We start from the raw sequence: 27778 nt of genomic DNA, 5'->3' as shown, positions 1-27778 counted from the left end.
TTTTTTTTTTTTACTAATTCAGAGACCATAATTCCTTTCCTCAAGTCATGACAGGGATACTGTAACAGCAGTATAGTTTACTGACCTGAAGAAAGAGGTTTTAACCTCTGAAAGCTAAGTAAGAAATGTATTAGTCCAATAAAAAGACGGGCACAAAATTTTCTTGCCCCATGCCTCCTACCCAAGTGCAAAATATAAATGGGTGGGCTTCCCAAAGCCATGCCAGCTGAAGATCTCTTCCTCTAGGAAGGAAGGGGAGATTTGTTCAGAGATGTTTGGAGATTGCATAGAAGAAAAACTATACACTGGCACTGGTATGGTAATCTTTGTTGTTTGTTTTGAATTTTAAAATAAAAGAAATACAGTCTAACTGTTGAGTGGGAATTTTACTCATTCAGGATGTGATGTGATGTGATGTTCACTTCTCTCCCAAGGCATATAAAACTGGATAACTGTGAAGGTTCTATGAAAATATACTTTAGGGACTGATATCTAATCAAACACTTGCAGGGAAACCTGAAGTGAAAAACACCTCCTATCTCTGTTATTGCTGGTTTCAAAATCAAAAATTGTTATCTCCTTTTTTGGGTCTGCCTTGAGACATCAGGAAATATCTGGATTTTATGGCCCAAGAATTCCTTTGATCTGTTCTTAAAGAACATCCTTAAAATCCATTCTTTATCGGGTAAAAGCGCTACTGTCAACAAAAGTGTAGCTAGAGAAGCGAGAGAAGTATCAGATGTCTCCAATAAATTGGAAATCAATAATATATAAAAGCCGCTGTTGTGTTATCAATCAAATCATGTATTGTTTTGTCTTTGTTAATGTCACACTAAAAGGCTGACAATAGATGTTTTATTACACTCATTAATAATTCTTGTTCTCAATTGTATGGACCTTCAGATAGCAGTCAGGCACCACGCTACTGGTTGCTTTGCTCTTCGTCGGTCCAGCCTTTACTAATTATTCATATAAGATTCATTTTGTGATTTTTTTTTTTGTATTTTTATTTTTTACTTGGAATTTCCTATATATTTATATTAAGTGAAAGTCACGTGGCCTATAGTGATCTTGTCCTATATTCACCTCTCCCGCCATGCATGTTTCATAATGAAACTTTTCTTTAGGGTCGAGGGAAACTGCAATAAAATAATCAATATCTATGCATTACTTTCTCATAAATAAAAGACAAACTGACAACAGATAGAGCCTCTACTGTGTACGGTAATACTGCAAAAAAGAAGAAAGAACCAGCCGCTTACCATTTGAGGGAGCTAACTCGGACTTGTAACATGGCCACGGTTTGCAATTAAGGCCATAAAATACAGCTGGCCTGATGCACATCACAAACGAATGACATCATAATCATACCAGTGAGAGGCTCAGCCCCAGCAGGACCGGAGCTAGTGACCTAGGTCACTCATAGGATCGATAACCACTCGATCTCCTCATTTAATCCTATGGGAGCCAGGGATTTAAGTTTGTATATCCATTTCAGCTGCCATATCCCGTTCTGTACGGACCCGGGATTTGTGTTCATTTAAACGGGTCTTGATGGAGCGCATAGTGCGCCCAATATAGATTTGTTACCATGGACACTAGATCAAATACACCACACAAGTGGAATTACAATTTGTAGAAGCATAAGTGTAATATTTAATTCCGGTGTCCGGGTGCACCCAGCATTGACCTTTCATAGTCAGGCTGCACCATTGACAACTGCCACATCCCGTATGCGTCCCCCTATTGTGAGGCACCGTCGCAAGCTTGCTTTTGACAAGCTCCCCTATATTTCTGGTGCATTTATACGAAAATATAGGTCTCTGGGCAGTTGGGAATAGCTAACCTAGCTACGTGCCAGTGTTCGAGTATCACCTTGTTGATTTTAGGGGACAGAGGAGTGAATTTTTGGACAAAAATTAATCCCAAATCTTCCTTGTCCTCATGGTAAGTCAGTAATAACTCACGTTGTGCAAATTTTGCCCTGGTATAAGCTTGTTGTATGATCCCCCTTGAGTATCCACGTTGATAAAATCTAACTTTCATCTCATTAGCCTGAATTTTGAAATCTTCAAATGACGAACAAATCTGTCGTAAGCGCAGGAATTGACTAATCGGAAGACTGTTCTTCAAACGATCTGGATGAAAATTGTGATAGCATAATAGACTATTCCTATCAGTGATTTTCCGATACAGGGACGTTTTGAATCCTTTCACTTCCTTCTGGATGTTAATATCTAAGAATGCAATTTCCCTAGTATTAATCGTTGCAGTAAACTTGATTTTGGGCAACAGACTATTAAGCCATATTATGAAGAGATCAAGATCTTGTATAGAGGCTGTCCAAATAAAAGATATTATCAAGGAATCTTTTCCATATGATGATATTTTTGAACCCCTCAGAATTATAGATGTATTCTCTTCCATTTTCGCCATATATAAACTCGCAATAGATGGCGCTACCGAGGCACCCATAGCAATTCCATTGATCTGTTCAAAACATTCTTCATTAAACCAGAAATAACTTCTGGTCAGAACCAATTCACCTAATTTCATGAGGAAGTCAGCGGAGATTCTAGGATACAAAGTCTTTTGATTGAAAATTACCTGCATCATCCCTAGTGCTTCATCAGTTGGGATCATTGTATATAGTGATGCCACATCAAGCGTGACTAGTACAAATACAAAAAAAAAATCACAAAATGAATCTTATATGAATAATTAATAAAGACTGGACCGACAAAGAGCAAAGCAACCGGTAGCGTGGTGCCCGGCTGCTATCTGAAGGTCCATACAATTGAGAACAAGAATTATTAATAAGTGAGTATTAAAATATCTATTGTAAGCCTTTTAGTGTGACAAAACAATACATGATTCCAATAAATTGGAAACATCCAGTGGGGTCTCTTGTTGATTTTCATTTCCAGGATGTTGCTGATCTATTTTCTGTGGCAAATAATAAACTCGAACAAAGGGAGGTATAGTTTGCTCTAGTATATTCAGCACTTCTTTAAAGTACCTCTTCAGCATTTTTGTTGGAGTGACAGTAGGCTACTTTGGAAAATTTAATTTACGCAAATTATTTACTCTACTTTGATTTCCCAGAACTTCCAATTTTTTCCTTAGAAAAATATTATCTGTTACCAATGCTTCCTTAATTTTTTTTACTGAATTTACCTCTGTAGAAACTTTTAATAAATCAGTCTTAATTGTTGAAGTGTCTTGTTTTAAAGTTGAAAGTTCTTTTATCTGTATGTTCAGTCTCTCCCCTAATTCGTTTACTTGTGGTACAATTGAGTTTCCCAAATTTACTACAAGGTCCCACAGAGCATCCAGAGTAACTTCGGGTGGTTTAGTTACTGTTGTGAAAGATACAAGTGGTAAAGAGTTTCTCAGTTCCCAGGCATACCTCTTGTCTACCTCGGTCCGTCTCAGCTATAGTTGTAATTCCTTCCTCAGGCGGTCTCTCTGGGGAAACCAAAATCCCCTCGGGATCCTCCAACAAGCCCTCACCGGCCTCCTGTGGCTCAAACACTGCCTCTTTGGACATGTTAAGCTCACGCGGAGAGCTTGTTCTCTGAGGCTGCGGGGGCGGTGTTCTGATGTCGGGACTCAAGGTGGCATTAAGCCCATGGAGATCAACAACGGCGTCACTCCCCGCCAATGTCTCCAGTGGGCGATTCCCCGACAGCCCTGGTTCCCGCTGCAGGCGCCGCAAAAGTTCATCTATAGGGCCGATTGGAGGTGCTGCTGGGTGTCGGGAGGTACTACCAATGCTCCTACCCCTCCGTTTCGGCATAACTGCAGGAAATTCTCTAAAAGAGAAAAGAAGATTAGCAGCGTCTTCTCAACAGCAGTCTGTTGCGACTATCTTGTATCCCAGCAACACTTTAATTCTTGATAGGTCTATTAACTTTTGTTTTCCTTTATTATCACTCTGAATTAATCTTGGATCTCCAAATTGAGGACTTGAGATAGATTAAGCATATTTTTGTTTTCTTTGTTACTAAATAATATCGGCTTACTCTACCTTTCTGTACACGTGTATAATGCTTGATATGTATTTGTGAAAATTATAAAGAAATAAAAGAAATAAAGAAGTAAATAAAAATGTAAATAAGAAAATGGGTAAATAAATGGGGGTAGGGGCCCAGTGGCCTTGTGTGCCTAGGGGCCATCGACAAATTTATTCTGCCCTGCTCAGGAGGGCCTTACAATAAAGGATGATGAAATTGCAGGGAAATACTTTTAAAACCAATAGGACAAAATATTTTTTCACTCAGAGAATAGTTAAGATCTGGAACGCGTTGCCAGAGGTTGTGATAAAAGCGGATAGCATAGCTGGTTTTAAGAAAGGTTTGAACAAATTCCTGGATGAACAGTCTATAGTCTGTTATTAAGACATGGGGGAAGCCTCTGCTTGCCCTGGATCGGTAGCATGGGATGTTGCTACTCTTTGGGATTCTAGAATCTTGCTATTCTTTAGTATTCTGAATGGAAGATTCTGAATGGAATGTTGCTACTCCTTGGGTTTTTGCCAGGTACTAGTGACCTGGATTGGCCACCTTGAGAATGGGCTTCTGGACTTGATGGACCATTGGTCTGACCCAGTAAGGCTGTTCTTATGTAATGTCATTCTTTTAGATTATGATTATAGAGGTTGAATTGGTGCGGTAGGTTGAGTATAATGAGTGTAGGTGCATAGTCAGAACAGGATAGACTCAAATGTCATCAGCAAATGGATGAAGGATCAGGAGGTAGAGGTTGATTTGTTTGCTCCTGCATCAAAAGGTGTTCTGCTTCCTTTTATCTGTAGTAAAGAAATGTGATGGGAATATATAAGAGAAAGGATTTTGGATTTAGCTCCCACTTTTTTCAGCTGTAGGTCAAGGCAAGTTACATTTAGGTACGGTAGGAAACCCCCCAGATCCTGCTATTGATAGACTAAAGTAAATCTAGTTGAAATGCTAAGTAAAATCTTTTTCAAAAACAAATTTTGTTGAGATATAAATCATATGAACTACACTTCTCCCTCCGTATTTGCGGTTTTGGCACTCGCGGTTTCACATATTCGCGATTTTTCGTCGGATAACTCTGCCCCCTAAAATTACATCATGATTAAAGTTACTTTACTTTTGCTGTACTGTAAAAAAAGGTTTAGTGTTTACCAACATTCACTCAGCTTCCATGCTTCTTCCTACAAAATCGAAGTTTCAAAACTTTCACCCTGAAAATCGCTGCTCACATCGTGCACAGTGAAAAACACTGCTTCCCAGCATCCATAGAGTGAAATGCTGCTTCCCAGCATGCATGGAGAAAATCGCTTGCCTGCTTAAAGCTTTCTGAATCGCTGCTTGCATGCTTAGAGCTCTAAAAGCTCTTGAATCGCTGCTTGCCTACCAAAAACATTGTGAATCGTTGCTTGCCTGCCAAAAGCACTAATATATCTGGGATATTGCCTCTCCTTCAGGAACAGGTCAGGTCTCCCATCATGGCTACAAAGCGCAAAAGTTCAAGTGCTACTGAAAGTGCTCCCAAAAGGGAAAAAAAAGTGAAAACCTTACAAGAAAAGGTAGAATTATTGGATATGCTTCAGAGAGTAAAGTCCTCCTCTGCTGTTGCTCGACACTATAGCATTATTGAGTCAACCATTAAGTACATAAAAAAGAATGAAAAACAAATCTGTGAAGCTGCGAAGAGATTACATGTTGTGCGAGTTGCCAATCTCTCGCGCACGGAAGCTGGAACATTTCTGTGGGTGCAGGATTGCTACAAGAAAAGGATACTGATAGACTCTGTGATGATAAGAGGAAAGGCAGAGTCTTTGTATGAAAACTTGAAGAGCAGGGAAGGTGGAATGTCACAATCCACTGACTTTCTGGCCAGTAAAGGGTGGTTTGATAAATTCCGTCACAGGTATGGCCTGCGTAATGTTAGAGTGACAGGAGAAGCAGCATCTGCTAACCAAAAGGCAGCTTAAGAGTTCCCTGCTACCTTTAAGCAAATTATTGAAGATAAGGGATATGAACCTGAGCAGACATTCAATGCTGATGAAACTGCTCTCTTTTGGAAGAAAATGCCACAGAGGACTTTCATTAGCAAAGAGGATAAGCGAGCACCAGGTTTCAAGGCTGCAAGGGATAGATTGACCATGCTGCTTTGCGCAAATGCAGTAGGCCATATGATAAAGCCAACACTGATTTATAAAGCCGCAAACCCCTGAGCCTTGAAGAGAAAAGATAAGTTCCAGCTGCCTGTTTACTGGATGAGCAACAAGAAGGCTTGGACAACAAGAGCTCTGTTCCTAGAGTGGTTTCATCAGTGTTTTGTGCCAGAAGTAAGAAAATACCTGGCCAATAAAGGAATGGAATTCAAGTTTCTGTTGGCATTGGACATTGCCCCTGGACATCCAGACACACATGAGTTCCACATAGAGGGTGTTAAGATTGTCTACTTGCCCCCCAACACAACATCTATCATACAGCCTCTCGACCAGGGGGGTAATAAGGACTTTCAAAGCATACTACTCACGGTATTCATTAGAGAGAATTGTCCACGCTATGGATGAAGGCCACAACATTGAGAACATCATGAAAAATTGGAAGGAAGGAAAAATTATGTTCTTACCTGTTAATTTTCTTTCCCTTAGACGCAGCAGATGAATCCAGAGACCAATGGGATAGCTCACATCTACCAGCAGGCGGAGATAGAGAAACCGATTAACAGGTGGTCCTATTGGCTGGCACTCCTCCTGTCTCATCAGTATAGCTCCTTGCCCAAGCACACGTAACCAGCAATAGGCATAGCATGTAAAAAACTTCTTTCCCATAACAAATCTCAAAATGCAATAATACAGAAAACAACCTGCCATAATAACAAACTGCGAAAGTTGCAAAAGAAAAAACCGAGAGACAATATCCAGAAAGGGTGGGGCTCTGGATTCATCTGCTGCGTCTAAGGGAAAGAAAATTAACAGATAAGAACATAATTTTTCCTTCCCTAGCAACAGCAGCAGATGAATCCAGAGACCAATGGGATGTAGCAAAGCAATCCTCAATCTGGGTGGGAAGCAAACGCCGCCTCCGCAACAACCGAAGCACAAAATGCCCCTACCGCATGCGCCCCCACATCCAAGCAGAAATGGGGAGAGAAAGCATGCTCGGAAGACCAATTAGCCGCGAGACAAATCTCCTCCAAGGAAAAAACCTCTGGGCCGAGCCCAAGAAGTAGCCATCGCTCCAGCGGAATGGTCATGAAGTTCTTTCGCCAACCGCTTCCCTGCCAGCAAGCAAGCATAAAGAATGTCCTCCTGGACCCATTGAGCGATGGAGGCTTCGGCGCCATCAAACGTTTGAGGCGTCCCTTGAAGAATGCAAAAAGGAGATATAAACAACTAAAAGTCGTAAGAAACTGAGCTCACAGAGAACGCTACGTACATATCAAAAATGCAGTGAATAAAAGCACTGCTCCCAATTTCCCCTCCCAGGAAGAAGGAAGGAAAAGCGAGCATGACATAAAAGAAAGGATGACACCCCCCTAGAAAGAAACAATGGTACCATCTGAACTGATACCCCATATTTCGGAAATCAGAAATAGGAATCCCCGTTGAACAAGGCCTGCAACATAGAAAACTGCAGAGCTGAAGCCATGGCCACAAGAAACCCCATGTTCAACGGCACAGCCCTTTAGAGTCCCAAAAGACAAGGATGAAATGAAGCCTTCGGTATACTGAGAAGAAGTACGTGAAGATTGTACTCCAAACCGGGCTTTCTAAGAGGCGCATGAATATACCGGACTCTGTTTAGGACCTGAACTACATGAAGCTGAGAAGTAAGCGAAAAGCAATATACCTAGCCCTTGTAACAAGCTAAGAATGGCACTAGAAGCTGAAGGGAATTGAACGCTAAGCCCTCGGCAATACACCTGTGCCAAAAAGGAACTCTGGAGTGGTTCAAACGTTAAGAAGCACCCAAGAAAGGAAAAACCTCCAAAAGGAAGCAGAAGCCACAGGAGAAGACGTCCGTAGCACCTGGATAAGAGAAGAAACAACCTGCTTCGCATAATCCTTACACGTCAGCCAAGATTTTTCAAAAAACTAGGTCGTAATACTAAAGTAGTACAAATATCCATGTTGAACGAACCCTAGGCGAGCAAAGCCGGAGATACCAGGAAACTTCTTAGTCCGGCTGTTGAAAGACTCATCAAATCCGCAAAGTAAGGATGGCGCCGACAATCCAGAGATTCTACAAATACTGTGCCCGGAAAGCGAGCTCGAGGTGGCAAATCCAAGCCATCATCAGCCAGCGGAAAACACTGAAAAAGAGAAGGCAGAAGCGAGAAAGGAGCCATGCAGCTACCCCCTCTAACTCCCACTCCCTGGGCCCGCCGAAGAAGCTAGGAAGCTTAGAATTGAGAGACGAGGCCATGAGGTCTAGGTCAAGCAGATCTCACTTCCATAAAAAGAGCTAGAACAAATCTCAATATCCAGGATGCAGAAGATTACACTATTACTAACATGCACATTTTCCAGAGCGTACACAGCGCTGGATGGACCATTCGGGTCTTTATCTGCCGTCATCTACTATGTTACTATGTTACTATGTTACTATGGGCCATGCTCAGATTCCGCGGAGAGAAAGTCTATCCAAACTCTTATCCTGATCCATAAAAGGATCTGCCAACAGAAGACGAAGATGAGAGTCCACCCATTGAAGCAGAACAACTTCACCTGCCAATGAGTACAACACTTACTGCCCAAGCAGTAGAGAAATACCCCCATCCTAATACTGACCAAAAGGACCCTCAGCGGCAATCCGGAAGAATGATCTGAAGCTCCAGAAAGGTAGCCTGACCCTGCTCAAGAGCAGAAGAATGAACAAGTACTGAGTCGCCTCTGAAGACCAGACTCCAGGAGCTGAGGATGGAAGCCACGGAGCCCCCCAACCCGACAGCCCGGGATGGTCGGTGGTCATGAGATAGTCCAGCAAAGACCGAGGCATGCCTTGAAAAGAGAAATCGCGCGGAGCCACTAAATCATACAGAGTGATGCAGGAGGAGCATACCAAATAATTGGTGCCCTGAGATACCGGAAACCACCGGAACAAAAGCGACTGCTGTAGCGTAAGAAGGGGAAAGCAAGCCGAAGTCCCCAGTGGAGTCAGCAATATGGATCCCAGAAACTGTACAGAATCCCATACTCTTGGTCATGGTAAGCGAAGAAGAATACCAATCTGAGACCGAGACCCCACGCCCAAGTCTCCGGAAAGAAACACATGTCTCTCCTATATGAATAAAAACATCACCCCGATATACCTATAAATAGTACAGGAGAAAAGAGTGCTGTGCAAATTCAAAGATGCACGTGTAAAGAACTGAGGAAAAGATATCACCCTTTTCGTGTCAGTCAAATGGCCCGACTGGAATTCGTCCAAATCAAGCAGGCAGTCAAGAAGAAATTAGATGAATCGCCTGGTAGCGCCAAAACGGTACCACCGCCCACATCACCTAAAACGTTCGTGAAGCCTTGGGTAGGCAAAATGGCATGTGCCAAAACCGAAAGCGCCGCTCCAAGAGAGGCAGGCAAACCAAGTGCCGATTCGGAGTCCATAGAGAAAATGTAAATATACTCCCAGGTTGTCTGCAGAAATGTGTAACCCCGAGAAACTAATTCAGCAGAATGGGATCCAGCCTGCCAAATGCCCCCTATCTCTGGCACCATGCAGTAAGTGGAACAACGTCCCTTAGTTCCCGAAGAACTACAAGAACCGTCCTGAGGACCAGTAACACTGAAAAGGGAAACACAAAACATAGAGACTCCAAGAACGAACTGGAAAACCTGAGGAGAATGCAAAGATGCAAGCATCCTGAAAAATCTTCACAGCCCTCTGACCTGACATTATAGTGTCTTCTCCCTCATGAGAAAGCCTGAAGAGTCATTGGAAGAAGTCAAGATCCCCTCAGAATGAAGTGCAGAAGGTCAGGGAATGGCAGAATAAGACTGTAGGATCTGCAAGAAGATTCTCCTAGGAAAAATCAAGGTTCACAATGTAAAGAGGAATATACTGGAACCATGAAAACAGTACTAACCCCATGCAACATGAGCGAAATACGTATGTCCTTTAAAGTGAATACGTACTAGACTCAATCAAGATGCTGCATCTACCGCCCCGTGGAAAACAACAGCACAGGTATCAGACAAAGCTCACATCATTAATGAGAGCTTCAGGGATGAGGCTAACAGCCACATAGTGCGTGATCCTCCATGGGTTTGATAGAATAGGTAACTGGCTCCTGGTTAAAAGGAGCTGTACAGCCCTTTCTGTCTGGTTGGGGGGCCCGTCTAGCATGTGCCATGAGAAAATGGTGACAGGAGAAACCAGTGTGATAAGCATGGAAATCTGAAGTCCAGGCCCCCTCAGAAATAGAGAAAGAGAGTCCTGGCCGCAGGAATATGCGCAGTGTCATTATGCCCATAGAGACAGCCCGAACTTGGAAACTGCTTGTACTACCTTTAGGCATAAATATCCTGTGCCACTACTAGACACATGCAGCTCAGCACAGAGGCCCAAACAAGGACAGTTACCAATAGACAAAGGCTCAATCTGCAGGGACCCCAAGAGAGACAATGAGATACCTGTGTGAAATACAGGGCACTATCTTACTGCTGATCTCACTGTGCCGTGAGTTGCCTTATGTCGCCCCAGTCTGGAGACAAACCGAGACTGGGTGACCTAGCACAGGTCAGAGTCTCTCTGGTAAACCCCTTGAGTGCTAACCCCAGAGTCCGATTAAACAAGCAGCTTCCTTCAAGGGAGTACAGCAGGAACACAGACATAGACATATAAAGCTGCCCAAGCTTGACCCAAAGCTGGTGAAACACATACAACTTGTCTGAACCGGAAAGGAGAGAAGCCCCGGCATACCCTGACCAAAGTCAGCTGGAAACAAACTACCGGAACGCTGCAGCTCTCCCGCCATCGCCGGAGACCCATGCGCACGCCTGATTCTCGCTGACATGTGGCCGCTGCATCAACGCTCCTAGAAACATAGTCGGATTCGAGCCCCGCAAAATTTACCCTGCCGCGGCTTGCATAGAAAGAAATCAGACTCGGGGAATAACCAGAAGAACGGCCCACAGCGCCGGAAAAAACATATCCCATGTCATGCGCGCTGCTATAAACCGGCACCTGCACAATCAGCTGCACATGGCCGTGACAAACACTGATGAAAGAGAGCCTCAGAATAAACAGGACTACTGCTGCACTGAAACCCAACAATGAGAACAAGTACGAGCATGAAATCGCATCGCTACTGCTGCGCTGTAACCAAAAAGGAAACAAAGCGCGTGCATGCAAAGGGCGGGAAATCCCGGCTCCCTCCACGGATTTCTAGTCATAAAACTTAGCCTCAATAAAATATCCATACCTTAAATGTATGATGACTGAACCCACAGTACTAAGACTCCCAAACAGAACCTGAAGTTCAAACAACTGTAAAAGCCAGACATACTCACAGCTTGTTGTTAGGGCCGGTTGAAGCCAGTTTGCAGCAAAAGCATGGCAGAATGTAACAACTGTGGTCTTTTTTTTTTTTTTTTTAACAGAGAAGGGAAAGAAGAAAAAATTTGAGACCCAGTCAGACCCTCTAGCAATGGAGGGAGGGTGAGGCAGGGACAAGGGGGGGGCCCAAGTGTAACCTCTAAAGCTGGCACCGTTCAGCCGGACACCCCTGTCTCACTGAAGAGAAATCTCAACAGGAGAAACAGAATGGCAGTCTCACTGAAGAGAAACCTCAACAGGAGAAAATAAAGTTCCAGCCACAGCCAGAATTCAGGAGCTAGTTGAATAGCGACCTTTTCCTGCTGGGAGATAGAGATTACTGATGAGACAGGAGGAGTGCCAGCCAATAGGACCACCTGTTAATCAGTTTCTCTATCTCCGCCTGCTGGTAGATGTGAGCTATCCCATTGGTCTCTGGATTCATCTGCTGCTGTTGCTAGGGAATTCACTATTGCGGATGCAATCGATATTATTGAAAGAGCGGTAAAAGCTGTCAAACCAGAAACAGTGAACTTGTGCTGGAAGAATCTTTGGCCTGAATGTGTAAAAAGGGATATCAATGTAAATATCACAGAGCCTAGCCAAGAAATTATGGAAGGCATCATTGACTTGGCAAACAGGTGGGTGGGGAAGGCTTTGAAGATATGCATATGGAGGATATTCAAGACTTAATAGACACCAGATCAAATGAACTAACGGAAGATGATCTCATTGACCTGACTGCTCCTGAAGGAGAGGCAATACCAGATGAAGAGGAGGAAGGAGGAGTAGAAGAAGAGGTGCCTGAAGACAAGTTTATACTGGATAATATTGCAGAAGGCATATGCAGGTTCAATGGTGCGATTGACTTTTTCTATGACATCGACCCATCCATGGTACATGCGCTAAAGGTGAGGGAGTTAGCAGAAGCGACGATTTCGACATACAAAAATATATATATAAAGAAATGCTTAAGGAGAAGAACCAGATGGAAATCACAATGTATTTCCAAAAGATACCGAGAGGGACTGCCTCTCCATCCATTGCCTCACAATCTACCTCTTCCACCCATGAGGAGTTATCACCTTTGTCTCTTTGTCTTCCTCGTACTGAAGACCCACTTCCACTGCCTGAGGAGGCCCCTGGTGCTTACTTATCCTCTTCGTCTCCTCCTGCAGTGCTTGTACTGGACGTTGAGGATGAAGACACTGCCTAATTACTGTACTGTACAGGTATTCCAATACTGAACTTTCAGTATTGAACATTTCTTTTTTTCCTTGTTGAGAAAGCAGTACTGTACTGTATTGAACTTTTTTGTTTATCCTGAGATTACAGTATTACTTGTATTCAATAAATATTGTTACAGTATTCAATAATACAGTACTGTATCGTTATTCCACCAGCATTGTGAATATTAATAGTATTTAGTAGTAGTCCTTTCACAAAAAACCGCGAATAACATATACAATAGTTATTCGCGGTTTTTCTATATTCGCGGCTATAGCTGGAACGTATCCCCCGCGAATACGAAGGGAAGTGTATATAAAGATGGTTTAAGAAAGTGATGAAAGGACACGTAAAGCTTATCACTATGAAATGTTAGGTTTTGAGTGGTCGGTAGTGGTGTTGCTGAGGTCTTTAAAAGAGTTAGAAAGTTTATCTATAAATACTTTATACACTTGGGTCAATATCTATTCATTTCCAGGTTTATTTTTAGGCGACTAATAGAAAGAAGCTTTGACGAATGCCAGATGCGAGTACTGGTATTACTTTATATTGGGACAACTTTTTCTAGAAAAGTATCGTGTGACAGATAATTTTAAAGACCCCCTGATGCAGGCCGTGTGCTGAAACACTGATAGTGTCAGGTCTTAGTTAAATAAAGAACATCTGGTCCCAGTTCTGTAGGCCTGTGCACGTTTTTAATGTGTGTTAGGCAACGAAGATGGTCATTTTCTAACAAGCTAGAATCCGCATAGAATTGCAGGATATGCGGAATATAAAATTTTAAAATAAATAATAAATAAATAATGCCGTTAAGACGTGTTATCTGCTGCAGGGTCCATTTTATTCTTAGAGGCCGTGCAATAAATTGTGAGTGTGTGTGTTTTTAAAAAAAAATTATTATTTTATTAGAAGAAATGCAGCCATTACAACCACAAACCGGTAACAGATAAACTACTAAACAGGAAAAATACATCATCAAGAACCCATACAAATGCAATGGCGTTATCACACAGTTAGTAAGCAACACCTTAAGATTATCCAGTCAAATTAAAAGAATGCATAAATTTAGCCAGGCAAAAAATAGGCCAATCAGAGGCATTCCTGGGGCATATTTTGTTAAAATTATTCAGTGCTAGCTGAACAAATCTAGTGCTGCAAAAGCATGACTAAAGCTTTCCAACTGCTGCTCAGATACATTTCTCTGTGTCTTAATATGCAAAAATAATGGAGTCGATATTCAACTGGCAGCACTCAGCATTATGATGACTGCTACTGGCCATGTCTGGGCTCCGGCATTAAATTTCCAGTACTTAATGGCTATGGGCACTGCACAAAGATAGGCCTGAGTTTTTATGCGGTCCTATTTATGTGATGGCTTTGATTGGTTAAGTCCTGAATATTGGCCATTACTGCCCAAATACCAACTCTGCCCCCAGAATGCCGCCGAAATAGCTGGTTTTACATTAGGCGCTAACTGGACATTTTCAGCAGCCCTAACCTGATAGTTCTTCCAGCCTCTTAGCATCCAAACCTTCCATATGCCTCTCCCATCAAACTCTAATTTCCCCTCCCTCGCTCCCTGCCATTACCCAAATCCCCTCCCTCCATCCCCACCCACATTTGGTATGAGAAAGCATATCAGGAAACACTAATTCACTAAAAGAAAAAAGAAAGGCATACTACACCAATCAATAGGCATAGAAATCCAAGACAACAAAAAAACTTTTTCAAACTACTAAAAAGAACTCACAGATACCAAACTCTACCTGGCCACCAAAAGTGCCCCTCCCCCCACAGCCAATCAATTGGCTGAATTCTTCTGAAACAAAATATCAACAGCCAGAAACACCTTCACCGGGACCCCAAACCACCTCGACGAAATCTTGATACTGCCTAAAGAAAATGAGGCCTACACAGCAGACAGAAACTGGTCAGATTTCCCAGACACATAATAGCACGACTTAGACAAACTCTACAAAAAATACAGTCATGCAGCCTGCGACCTCAACCACTGTCCCCCATACCTTTTAAAAGCTGACAGCACTAGGTTCTGTACCCACCTCATGCGGTGGATTAGTTACATGCTCACAGAAGGTCAATTTCCACACAAAGTCATCAAAATCATCATAACCCCTATTCTGAAAGACCCAAAGGGAGCAATAGATCAGCCATCCAATTACAGACCTATAGCTTCAATACTGCTATACGTCAAACTAATGGAAGGCCTCGTAGCAAAACTTATCACCGAATACTTAGAAATCCCCAACATTCTTCATCCCTCACAATCAGGCTTCAGAGGCAACTACAGTACAGAAACACTACTAGTCTCTCTCCTAGACACAGCCAAACAACAATTGGTTTGAAGATAGAGTAAAAGCAATCAGAATCCTGGAACAACCCTAGCGGAGTCCCCCAAGGCTCCCCACTATCACCAACACTCTTCAACCTTTACATAGCCACATTTGGCACATGCTTAGACAAGGTATAATGTAATACAGCTACACAGACGATATCACCATCCTCTTGCCTTTCGACCAAACCACCCCCAACACTAGAAACAGTGTCAAAATGGATGAGAGACCACAAATTAAAACTGAACTAAGACAAAACCAAATTCTTACTTCTAGAAAGAAACAAAACCCCAACCATAACAAACCTAGAATATAAACTCCATCACATATCCCTTACAACCCAACCTAAAACTGCTGGGAATAATGATAGACAAAGGCTGCACCATGCAACTTCAAATCAGCGAAACGGTTCAGAAGGCATTCGCAACCATGCACAACTTTAAGACAAGTCCAAAAATACTTCAACATCGAACAATTCAAACTCATAGTATAAGCAATAATCCTAGGACTCCTGGACTACTGTAACATACTTTACCTGTCATGCCCTGCCAACATGATAAAACAATTACAAACAGTCCAAAATACAGCCCTAAGACTAATATACTCGCTCAATAAATACGACCACATTACCCCAGCTTTCCAAGACTCACACTGGCTCCCAGTACAAGCACGCATACAACACAAATTCTACTGTACCTTATTCAAAGCCCTAAATGGAAATGGACCAAGATATCTGAATAACCGCCTAATCTGGAAAAACACATCCAGACCAAGGAGAACTCAAGCACACTTTACCCACCTTTGCATGCCTTTGCATGCCTTTGCAATCAAAGGCATGCAAAGCAAAAAAAAATAAAAAAATATATATATATATATATGTGGGTCTACTAGCCACCAGGGCAGCAAAAATAGACCACCACCTCTCAAATCTGCTGACCATGACACCCAACTACAAAACATTCAGGAAAGAACTGAAAACCATACTATTCAAGAAATTTGTCAAATGATCTAACCAAACCGTATCGACCCTTCCCAGATCCCGACGCATACTATAGCTATCAATCTTATAATCTCCCTGGGAATGCCCAGGCTAATTTCTTGCTGTAAACTGCCTAGAACTGAAAGGTATTGGCGGGATAGAAGACATCAATGTAATGTAATTCCCCTCTCCATCCCATACTGGAAAACCTCTCCTGAAATGATCTCTAGTCATGTCAGTAGAAGGACTTGTGCTTTCCTCATATTGGCTCAGCATCCAGCATAGCTTTGCCAACACTAGCAGCTGCACAACTGGCATTGACTTTGCTATCATGCTGGATGCTGGGCCAGTAGGAGGTAAGCATAAGTGATCCTGCAGTTTTAAGTAGGCACGTTTGGGGGGATTCTTACAAATGGGGTGGAGGTTGAGAGGCCGAGGTAGTACTTTAGAGACAGGAGGATTTCCTGCAAACAGCAAACATCTACATAAGAACATAAGAATTGCCACTGCTGGGTCTGACCAGTGGTCCATCGTGCCCAGCAGTCCGCTCATGCGATAGCCCTCTGGTCAAAGACCAGCGCCCTGAGACTAGCCCTACCTGCGTACATTCTGGTTCAGCAGGAACTTGCTGAACTTAGTCTTGCATCCCTGGAGGGTATTTTCCCCTATGACAGACTCCGGAAGAGTGTTCCAGTTCTCTACCACTCTTTGGGTGAAGAAGAACTTCCTTACTTTCGTACGGAATCTATCCCCTTTCAATTTTAGAGAGTGCCTTCTCGTTCTCCTTACCTTGGAGAGAGTGAACAACCTGTCCTTTTCCACCGTCTATTCCCTTCAGTACCTTGAATGTTTCAATCATGTCTCCTCTCAATCTCCTCTGTTCAAGGGAGGAAAGGCCGAGTTTCTCTAATCTTTCACTGTACAGCAACTCCTCCAGTCCCGTAACCATCTTAGTCACTCTTCTCTGGATCCTTTCGAATAGTACTGTGTCCTTCTTCATGTACGGCAACAAGTGTTGGACAAAGCACTCCAGGTGAGGGCGCACCATGGCCTGGTACAGCGGCATGATAACCTTCTCTGATCTGTTCATGATCCTTTTCTTTATCATTCCTAGCATTTTTTTTGCCACCAGTGCACATTGCGCGGACGGCTTCATCGACTTGTCAATCAGAACTCCCAAGTCCATTCCTGGGAGGTCTCTCCAAGTACCACCCTGGACATCCTGTATTCGTGCATGAGATTTTTGTTACCGACATGCATCACTTTACACTTATCCACGTTGAACCTCATCTGCATATTCGATGCCCTTTCCTCGAGCCTGATTATGTCACGTTGCAGATCTTCGCAATCCCCCTGCATCTTCACTACTCTGAACAATTTCGTATTATCCGCAAATTTAATTACCTCACTTGTCATACCTATGTCCAGATCGTTTATAAAGAATTTGAAGAGCATGGATCCAAGTACCAAACCCTGCAGCACTCCGCTCGTGACGCTTATCCAGTCCGAGTATTGTCCATTTACTCCCACTCTGTTTCCTATCCACCAACCAGTTTTTTATCCACATGAGTATGTCACCCTAGATTCCATGGCTCGCAATTTTTCATAGTAGTCGTTCATAAGGGACCTTGTCGAACGCATTCTAAAAATCCAGATATACAATGTCGACCAGCTCACCCTTGCCTATCTGCCTGTTTACTCCCTCGAAGAAGTGCAACAAGTTCGTCAAGCATGATCTCTCCTTGCTGAAGCAATGCTGGCTGGTCCTCATATTGCGTCCGTGAAGGTGATCAATGATGCGGTCCTTTATCAGTGCCTCTACCATCTTTCCCGGTACTGAAGTCAGACTCACCGGTCTGTAGTTTCCCGGATCTTCTCTCGAACCTTTCTTGAAGATTGCCACTTTCCAGTCTTCCGGAATCCTTCCCCATTTGATCTACAGATTGGCTATCAGTTGAAGCAGTTCAGCTATAGTTTCTTGATTACCCTCGGATGGATGCCATCCAGTCCCGGTGATTTATCATTTTTAAGCCTATCAATCTGCCTGCATACCTCTTCTAACTGACCGTCAACCCTCAAGTTTTTTCAAGTTTATTTATTAATTTGATGAATCGCTTATCCATAATTTACTAAGCGAATTACGAGTTATAATAAACATATTAAAAAACAAACAAATAATATTAAGTAAAAAAAGATAAAAAACAGACTCATAAACAAACATAACAGAAATACGAGAGGATAAAGGGGAAAAGTTACATCGTTAATGTTTCAGAAAAAAGAGGAGAGAACCATTCAGGGAAAAACATAAGGAAGGATGACTTGGCTACACTGCATAAATTATGTTTATTTTAAAGACTAAAGGCATCGTTAAAAAGAAAGGTTTTTAGTTTATTTTTAAAATGACTGAGTTCTTTTTCATCTCTTATGTCAGTTTCCCGTCTTCGTTTCCCGTGTATAGTCTGTCAGCTTCCGGTATGTTGTGTATATCCAGAAGAGGATATACACAACATACCGGAAGCTGACAGACTATACACGGGAAACGAAGACGGGAAACTGACATAAGAGACATAAGAGGTCATAGCCTAAAACTGAATGGCAGCAGGTTCAGGACAAATGTCAGGAAGTTCTGTTTCACACAAAGAGTGGTGGGCGCTTGGAATGCTCTCCCGGAGGAGGTGGTGGCAGAAAATACAGTGCTGGGTTTCAAACGCAAGTTGGATGCAAACCTTCTTGCAGATCATATTGAGGGATACGGGAAATCCGGGTCTCCAAAAAGGAGCACCTAAATGGGCCTCCACGTGTACGGATCGCCGGACTGGATGGACCTTGGTCTGATCTGGTGAAGGCGTTTCTTATGTTCTTATGTTCTGTAAATACAGATGCAAAAATTGTGTTCAGTTTGTCAGCAATAGCTTTGTCCTCCTTTAGCACTCCCTTTATTTCATGATCATCCAACGGCCCTATCGCTTCCTCTTAATATATTGAAAGAACAGCTTGAAGTTTTTTGCCTCTGGCTATTTTTTCCTTAGTCTCTTTTGGCTCCTCTTACCGCCTTATGGCACTTGCTTTGATGTTGTTTGTGCTTTTTCCAGTTTTCATCTGTTTTTGACCTTTTTCATTCCTTAAATGAAATCTTCTAGTCTCTGATCACTTCCTTCACTGCTACAGTGAGCCATGCCAGTTCCTTGTTCTTTTTCCTCTTGGATCCTTTGTTGATACGTGGTATATATAGATTTTGTGCCTCGGTGACCGTGTCCTTAAAAAGGGAACAAGCTTCCTCTAGTGTTTTTACATTGCTTATCCTCTTCTTAATCTTCTTTCCCATCGTGAGTCTCATCCCTTCGTAATCCCCTTTTCGGAAGTTCAGTGCCATGGCCGTTGTTCTGGATTGATGTTTCACCCATGCGTCCAGGTCGAAGCGGATCATATTGTGATCACTGGTTCCCAGCGTTCCCTCTACTTCTACATCTTGCGCTGGTCCTCATAGTCCATTTAGAATTAAGTCCAGAATTGCATTTCTTCTTATATATCTTGGCAGTTCTACTGTTGCTTGTGATTTTCCACAGCCTCCCTGTATGTTTCCTCAATCAACCTCTCTAACTTCCGGACTTCTTCCTCAATCTTGAAGATTTCTGCCTCTCTGTCCTCCTCCTCCACTGCTCGAAGTGCTAATAGTTACAGGTCCTTCAGTTCCTCGCATCGAGTGCATACATAAGACCGATTCCCAGAGGGGAGGTAGTCGTACATATGGCAAACGGTGCAGAAAACTGGGTTGCTCAACATCCTGCTTCTGTTTGCTGCTTCCATTGCTGTCCGCTTGTCGGTCTGCTGTCTGAAGTGGTTTCTCCCTGCTTTTGGTTGTTTCTTGAGTGTCCTCTGTGTCTGCTGCAGTTGCCCTCTGCTCTGTTTGCTTGTGTCTCCTCTGTGTCTGCTGCGGTTGCCCTCTGCTCTGTTTCTGTGTCTTCTGTGTCTGCTGCAGTTGCCTTCTGCTCTGTTTGCTTGTGTCTCCTCTGTGTCTGCTGCGGTTGCCCTCTGCTCTGTTTCTGTGTCTTCTGTGTCTGCTGCAGTTGCCCTCTGCTCTGTTTGCTTGTGTCTCCTCTGTGTCTGCTGCGGTTGCCCTCTGCTCTGTTTCTGTGTCCTCTGTGTCTGCTGCGGTTGCCTTCTGCTCTGTTTGCTTGTGTGTTCTCTGTGTCTGCTGTGGTTGCCCTTTGATCTTCTATGCAGTAACTCGTCCCTCCTTATGGCCCTTCGCAAAGACATTTTCGCTAAGTTGAGCGCCTTTAACGCTCGCCTTCGACGCATGCCGAACAGCTGAGCGCCGTTGGCCCATCCCCTTTTAAGGGGGAGCTCTGGTAGATGACGGGGTGGGTGGAGCTCTCGCCGCTCCCCTTGCTCTCTCCTGCCTTCTGCTCCTGCTACCCTTCTCCTCTGATCCCCTGATTCAGAAAACATTGGAAGAAACAGTGACAGTAAATGAAAAATCTTTATTGCTGAAAGTCAGAGAAATGTGTGAGCATTGGAACCCATTACATCTTTCTTGGTGGGGGAGAATCCAAACTGTAGAAATGATGATTTTGCCTGTAGTTTGTTATCAAATGAGCATGGTTCCAATTTATTTTCAGGGATCCTTATATAAAAAATTGAATGGTATTCTCGGGAAATTTATTTGGCTGGGTAAAACTGCTCAAATTGCTTTAGTATCCTTAGAAAAACCAATTGTGGAGAGTGGGATAAATTTTCCCAATTTTTATAGATATCAAGCTTTTATAATGCATCAGGGTATGTATTGGATCCTTCCTAAGCTCATGGAACATCTCCCTGATTGGCTTTACTTAGAATGGCAACTCCTGTCCACATTGCAATTGTGTCACATTTTCAAGTTTCAAGTTACCAAGGATTTATAAGGACAATAGAATTTTATTATCTACATGGCAGACATTAAAATTTATTAATAACATAATACCTATTCCAACTCATCAATCCACATGTCAGTCCTTATGGTTAAACTCCAAGATTCAAATTAGCGAGTCTATGATCCTCTGGAAGCACTGGCTGCAGATAGTCATACACACATTGAATGACGGGAAGATGCTTGACTTTTCACGACTGCAACAATCATTTGGTATTTCAAAGTCTCGAGCATTTAAGTGGTTGCAGTTGAAGCAGGCCATTCAGAATGGGTTCCCTGATTGGCGCAATTTAAAAAGTCAGTATAGCTTGCCGGGCCTGTGTTTCCAGACAGATTTGCTAGGGCATCAGGCAGCCAAGTGGTATAAATTAATATCTGAGCATCTGAATAAAAAACCAAAAACTAGTCTAAGAGACATTTGGAGCATTGAGACAAAGCAGCAAATTTCTACTACTCAATGGCCACGGATTTGGACTTGGAGGATGAGACGTACAGCATCAGCCTCTGAGACAAACCTGGTTATTTTTGTTATATAGAATTTTCTGGACCCCTGTTCGGTTGCAAAGGGTAGATAGTTTTAAGACTAATAGATGCTGGCATTATCTGGATATAGGGACATTGGATCATCTGCTCTTCTTTTGTCCACTGATACTTAAATTTTGGCAATCCATTTGGAAGTTCCATTGGCATTGACATATGATGCAGTGCTGTTTGGTATGTTATTAATGCCCAAGAGTCCAATAACTTCACATAACAATAAATTATTTCTCATCATGACAGGAGTTGCCAAACAGCTTATTATAAAGAATTGGAAAAATTGGGACAGGTTAAACTATAGTTTTTGGTGGTAAACATTGTGCCAAACTTATAAGTTTGAACATATGAGTTCAATGCATTTGGAACATTATAAGAAGTTCAAGGAAATTTGGGAGCCATTAACAAAATTTTGTAAGAATTGATTATCAATTTTGCCCTTTGATTCTGCACATCCAGGATGGGTGGGTGGGGGGGGGATATGTAATTAATTTATTATTTGATTGCAAGATTGTCTATCTTGATCATTTCCATTATATTAAAGGATCCTTTTACTAAGGTGCGCTAGCGTTTTTAGTGCACGCAGGAAATTACTGCACACTGCGCGGAAAAACTAACGCCAGCTCAATGCTGGCATTAAGGTGTAGCACGCGCGGCAATGTAGAATGCGCTGTTTCACGTGTTAAAGCCCTAACGCAGCTTAGTAAAAGGAGCCCCAAGTGCTTTTACATTTTTAGGAAGGGTGGGTGGGGATGGGGAGGGGGTTATGTATTTATTGTATCATTTGAAGGAATTGAGTGCTGTCTATTGTGTTAATTGATTGATAATATGTTGCACTTTGTGCTGGTTTTAAAATGAATAAAGATTTTTTTTAAAAAAGGAGGCTTATGAGGGAGATTCTCTCCCTCATTTGTTGTTTTTTTTTTTTTTTTTTTTAATAACGGTTGCTAATGGAGGCAGAGGGAGAGGAATTGAGGATCAGGAAGACATTTACATTTTTGATACCATTAGTAAGAGAAGAGGATCACAGGCTTGGGCAATTAAAGCTAACTTGTTATTTTTGTGTGTATCTGAAGGAAATTAATCCCACTGTTCTATATGACAGCTGAATCTATCACCATCTCTTTGATTCAAACAATACATTTTATACTGAAAAATGCCCACATTATTTATAATTGGGATAACTGAATATACATAGTAACATAGCAGATGACGGCAGATAAAGACCCGAATGGTCCATCCAGTCTGCCCAATCTGATTCAATTTTAATTTTTAAAATTTTTTTCTTCTTAACTATTTCTGGGTAAGAATCTAAAGCTCTACCCGGTACTGTGCTTGGGTTCCAACTACTGAAATCTCCGTCAAAGCTCACTCCAGCCCATCTACATCATCCCAGCCATTGAAGCCCTTCCAAGCCCATCCCCCCAAACGGCCGTATACAGACACAGACCGTGCAAATCTGCCCAGTACTGGCCTTAGTTCTTCAATATTTACTATTATTTTCTGATTCTAGATCCACTGTGTTCATCCCATGCTTCTTTGAACTCTGTCACCGTTTTCCTCTCCACCACCTCTCTCGGGAGCGCATTCCAGGCATCCACCACTCTCTCGGTAAAGTAGAATTTCCTAACATTGCTCTTGGATCTACCACCCCTCAACCTCAAAATATGTCCTCTGGTCTTACCATTTTCTTTTCTCTGGAAAAGATTTTGTTCTACGTTAATACCTTTCAAGTATTTGAACGTCTAAATCATATCTCCCCTGTCCCTCCTTTCTTCTAGGGCATTCATATTCAGGGCTTCCAGTCTCTCCTCATACGTCTTCTGGCACAAACCTCCTATCATTTTCGTCGCCCTCCTCTGGACTGCTTCCAAGTCTTCTTATGTTCTTCACCAGATACAGTCTCCAAAACTGAACACAATACTCTATATCCCTTCTTCTGCTTCTTCTCCACTAGAATCTGTCTATTAACACTTAAATTCCTAGGACTGATATGTAGACCCTCCCCTGGACTGTGTCTACAGTAGTCTAGTCGAGATAGGATTAGAGATTGCACTGAAATTCAGAAAGCCTCTGTTTCAAATTATTTTCCGATATATCTTAGCTTTCTCATCACAAGGAAAGATTGCTTTATTATTGATTGTACATTGCTCTTTATGGATTGATGGTTATCAATTTCTACTCCTAAGATTTGGGATTGTAGTAAGGTAGATGCTGGTAAGGAATAGATTAGTATGTGTTAGATACCCTGGTACAGCATGACCTGTGTGGAGACAGGAAAGGTTCTCTTTGTATGATGGGAAATGATTCCAGTTGGTGTCTCAGCCTTGTACACTGCTAGCAGTGGCATAATGAGGAACTTCGCCAGGCAGCACTGGGTGTAAGAGATGGCCAACATACTATTTTTATTTGAAAGCCGCCGCGAGCAAGTGGTGACGTAAAACCCGCGCATGCGCAATCGTGTTTTCGCGACGGATCAGGGAACACATTTTTTTTAGTGCACATGCGCGGCCTACCATTTTATTATATTAGATTACACACGTAAATATGAGGAGTGCCCCTGATCTGCTTTTAACCCTCCCATTCCCACACTCCCTTTATGGAACCATGTGTAAAATTTAGACATGGATCCCATGGTTAAATTTACAGACAAATTTAAATTCAATCCAATTAATGCTATTAATTGCATGTTAAGCCAATTATCCACGCTAATTGGTTTGTTATTCAATTATGTGTGCGAATTAGATACAGCCCAAATTTGCGCATGCAACTCAAAGCACAATATATCGAACTAGTCTTTAAGCCCGTTACATTAACGGGTGCTAGAATAGATGTGTGTGTCTGTCTTTCTTTCTATCTCTCTCTTTCCTCGGCTGTCCACCACCATCTCTTCCCTGCTCCCCCTGTCCAGCAGTAGACCTTCTCCCTCCCTTTTACCTCCCTCGTGTCCAACAGCAGCCCTTCTCCCTTCCTTTTACCTCCTCCCTGTCCAGCAGCACCTCTTCCCTGCTCCCCTTGTCCAGCAGTAGGCCTACTCCCTTCCTTTTACCTCCCCCCTATCCAGCAGCACCTCTTACCTGATCCCCCTGTCCAGCATCTGCTAGCCTGGGCAGCCTCGGGGCTTTTGCTAGGCCGGCCCACTTTGCATTACCAAACTGGGCTGGCCTAGCAAATGCCCCGCAGCTGCTGCATTTTCTGGTCCGGGGGTGAGAAGAGGCGTCAGGGCAGCGCAGCAGTCAAACCCGGCAGAACAGCAGTCAAACAGCCACCGCTGTCGCAAGCCATCCCATGCACCTGAAATGGAATTCGGCACAGAGGCACACAGCACGGTGGCAGGGAACATGAAACCCTAAGCACGCATGTCTGTCTTTCTGTATGTCTCTCTCCCTGGCCCCCTGTCTTTCTTTCTGTCTGTCTGTCTCCCTGGCCCCATGTCTGTCTGTCTTTATTTCTGTCTGTCTGTATCTCTCCCTGGCCCCCTGTCTGTCTGTATCTCTCTCTGGCCCCCCTGTCTGTTAGTCTTTCTCTCTCCCTGGCCCCCTGTCTGTTTGTCTTTCTGTCTGTCTCTCTCCCTGGCCCCCATTCTGTTTTTCTTTCTTTCTGTCTCTCTCCCGGGCCCCCTGTCTGTCTTTCTTTCTCTCTCTCCCTGCCCGCTGTCTTTCTGTTTGTCTGTCTTTCGTTCTCGTGCGCTGAGATGCTTCAGCTCCAGCCCCCTTCTCCCATCTACCCTTAAATCACTCCTTTTGCCTCCTCCCCAGCCTGAACAACCACAGTCTGGATACTGAGCATCAGTATGCCTCCTTCTGTTATTTTTGTGCTCTCCTTGGTCCTGTTAGACGGAGTGAGGGCGGGAGGGATGAGTCGCCGCCTCCATGCTTTCATGCTTAAGATGCCTCCGCATGCGCAGTAGGAGTCAGGGTCGCCGAGGGAGGGCAATGGGGAAACTGCCGCTGGCTCCTTCTACTGCACATGTGTGACACGGAAGCACGGATCACAGAGGCAGGGATCACAGAGTTTGAAGTACGCATGCGTGCTAAGGGTTTTATTATGATAGATTAGGGGGAAGACGTGTTGTATGATTTTATTGGAAATGACGTCGTCGTCATGAGAAATTAGTCCATAGAGAACTGGTTGATTCCTCAGCCTTGTATAGTTATCAGCAGGGCAATGGAATATGGTGCATAGATGCTGTGGTAAGATAATGAGAAGTGGATTTGTCAGTTTATCACTCTTTTGCACTGTGATTAGCAGAAAACAGAAGTATTTTTCGGTAATGGTGTTGGACTAGGATGGCAATTAGATGGTAGGGAGTAGAACTATCAGGTTCTCACCCTTGTGTACTGGAAGCAGAGGGGCAATGGTATTCTGGTGCCAGACAATGAAGAGTAAAGTCCAAGGCAGAATGATAAACACGATAGCGAGCATGTCTCTTCTATTCAACATCTCCAGGGCAGGCTGAACCCAACGCTCCTCAAGACCTGAAAGCAGAACCCTAAAATAGAACAGAAAAGCACATGGATAATATGGAGCAGTGAGCAGGAAGAAAACAGGAAAGACAGAGCTCACACCACACAGCAGCACATTTACACCATTTACATCTTACCAGAGCTTATAACAGAAGCAGATTTTGTAGTGCAACAGCTGCACAGGATGAAGGAGAATTTTACATGAACTTAGAGATGAGCCTGCAGCTGGTGAGAATCCTGCACTAAAAAGAAGAGAAATAGCAATGAATAAGTACATGGAGACATTAAACTTTTTTCTTGCCACTTCAGTACTCTTTCTTCTCTTACGTTATGAAATGCAAGACATGAAGAAAGCACAAAGATAAGCAGTCTGGTGGAGTTATGAAGCTCAATGGTATTTGTATGGTTTTACTTAGGAGTGAATGCTTTTTGTAAGAGTGAATGTTCCTTAGTATGTTTGTTGTTTATATGGGCTAGGTCTGTACTATCTAATAATGGAGTTCTTTTTTATATTTGTTTATTTTACTTTTATTATATTCTGTAAAATGAACGAGCGGTATAACAAGATTAATAAACCATATGAGTATAACAATACATATTAATAATGACTAAAAGCACCGTGTTGCATCCATGCTTGTGCAGATGGTCTCCCAACACGGTCCCAACATGGAAACTTTTCAAAACTCAGCCAGAGTGCCGGATTTTGAAAAGCCATCCAGATGCCCGGCATGTTCTCTAAATAGATAACTTATCCGGGAAAATTTGGATGTCTGGGAACCCTAACCTGGGGTAATGTAGGGTTAAGAAACTTGCTCGGAGTTGCAATGGGAACTTAATCTAGTTCAATACAAATCTAAATCTAGTTCCCCAGGTTCTCAGCTGCTAGTATTATTTGAAAAGAAAAAATCACTCTCTAGACCTGTTCAAAGAGTAATATGGATGATATAACACAGTTCACAAAAACTTGCTCAGAATCAAGGAGGGGAAAACTGGGGCTAACCCCAGGGAAAACCACCTCACAGCCCAATCATCACATGGAGAATAAACAGAACGTTATATCATTTCATATATGCTTTTTGTTATGAAACAATCACTGACGTTCAGCACAATGTTTACTAAGATTTTTAGTCAAAGAACTGAGCAAACTTAACTTGCAGCTTGATAGGAATATGCAGTGCTACACAACATCATATTTAAGAGAGTTTGGGGGGGGGGGGGGAAACCCTTGTCTCTAGAGCAAACTGGAACAGCTTTCCTCTCTGCTGAAAGCAAGGTTTTACAACCCTCTCTCTTTCCAGAAGGGACTGGCATTCAAAGCAAACAAAACAAACAGCTTCAGGCTTGAGTCTTTCTTAGGTTTGTGCAGGGCACTAATGGCTTTATCAGATAAGGCTTTATCAGATAAGGCTTTATCAGATAATGGCTTTATCAGATAAGGAAGCAGGTTGAAGCAAATGGAGCTAGCACTAAGCACCCAGCTGGAACCTCAGCCCCTATTGCAGAGATATCGGTGCTTCAATCCCATCCCATCCCCCACTCTAGGTAACTGCCACAGCAAGTCTTCACAAACAGTTCATTTTTTAAGTTGAAAGAAAAACATTTACAGTTTCCAACCTTTTTGCTTGGCTATCAGTACCTCCATGGCTACTTTCTCTCCAACCCCTTTCTGGGGATTAGTTGCCCACTCAGGAGTGACTTCCATGGGCTGAAGTTGTTCTAATGAGGACTCCCCATTACTCTCATCAGCATCCAACAAATCTATGTCTGCTTTTTCC

At 42.9% G+C, this 27778-nt stretch overlaps 1 protein-coding gene across 1 annotated transcript in view; it reads right to left on the bottom strand.

The window, feature by feature from the left end:
• LOC117347065 (galactosylgalactosylxylosylprotein 3-beta-glucuronosyltransferase 1-like) overlaps positions 1–26256 on the bottom strand; it is an 82813-nt gene extending 56557 nt beyond the window's left edge. The window contains exons 1-2 of the mRNA XM_033917399.1: positions 26141–26256; positions 25869–26029 (exon numbers count right to left, since the gene is read on the bottom strand). Of these exons, the coding sequence (XP_033773290.1) occupies positions 25869–25980 (112 nt within the window). The 5' untranslated portion in view covers positions 25981–26029; positions 26141–26256. The remainder of the gene's footprint in view (positions 1–25868; positions 26030–26140) is intronic.
• Positions 26257–27778: the final 1522 nt, after the last annotated feature.

This window comes from Geotrypetes seraphini, chromosome 13 (assembly GCF_902459505.1).
Source record: "Geotrypetes seraphini chromosome 13, aGeoSer1.1, whole genome shotgun sequence".
NCBI lineage: Eukaryota > Metazoa > Chordata > Amphibia > Gymnophiona > Dermophiidae > Geotrypetes > Geotrypetes seraphini.
This window is presented reverse-complemented; position numbering and strand designations above follow the sequence as displayed.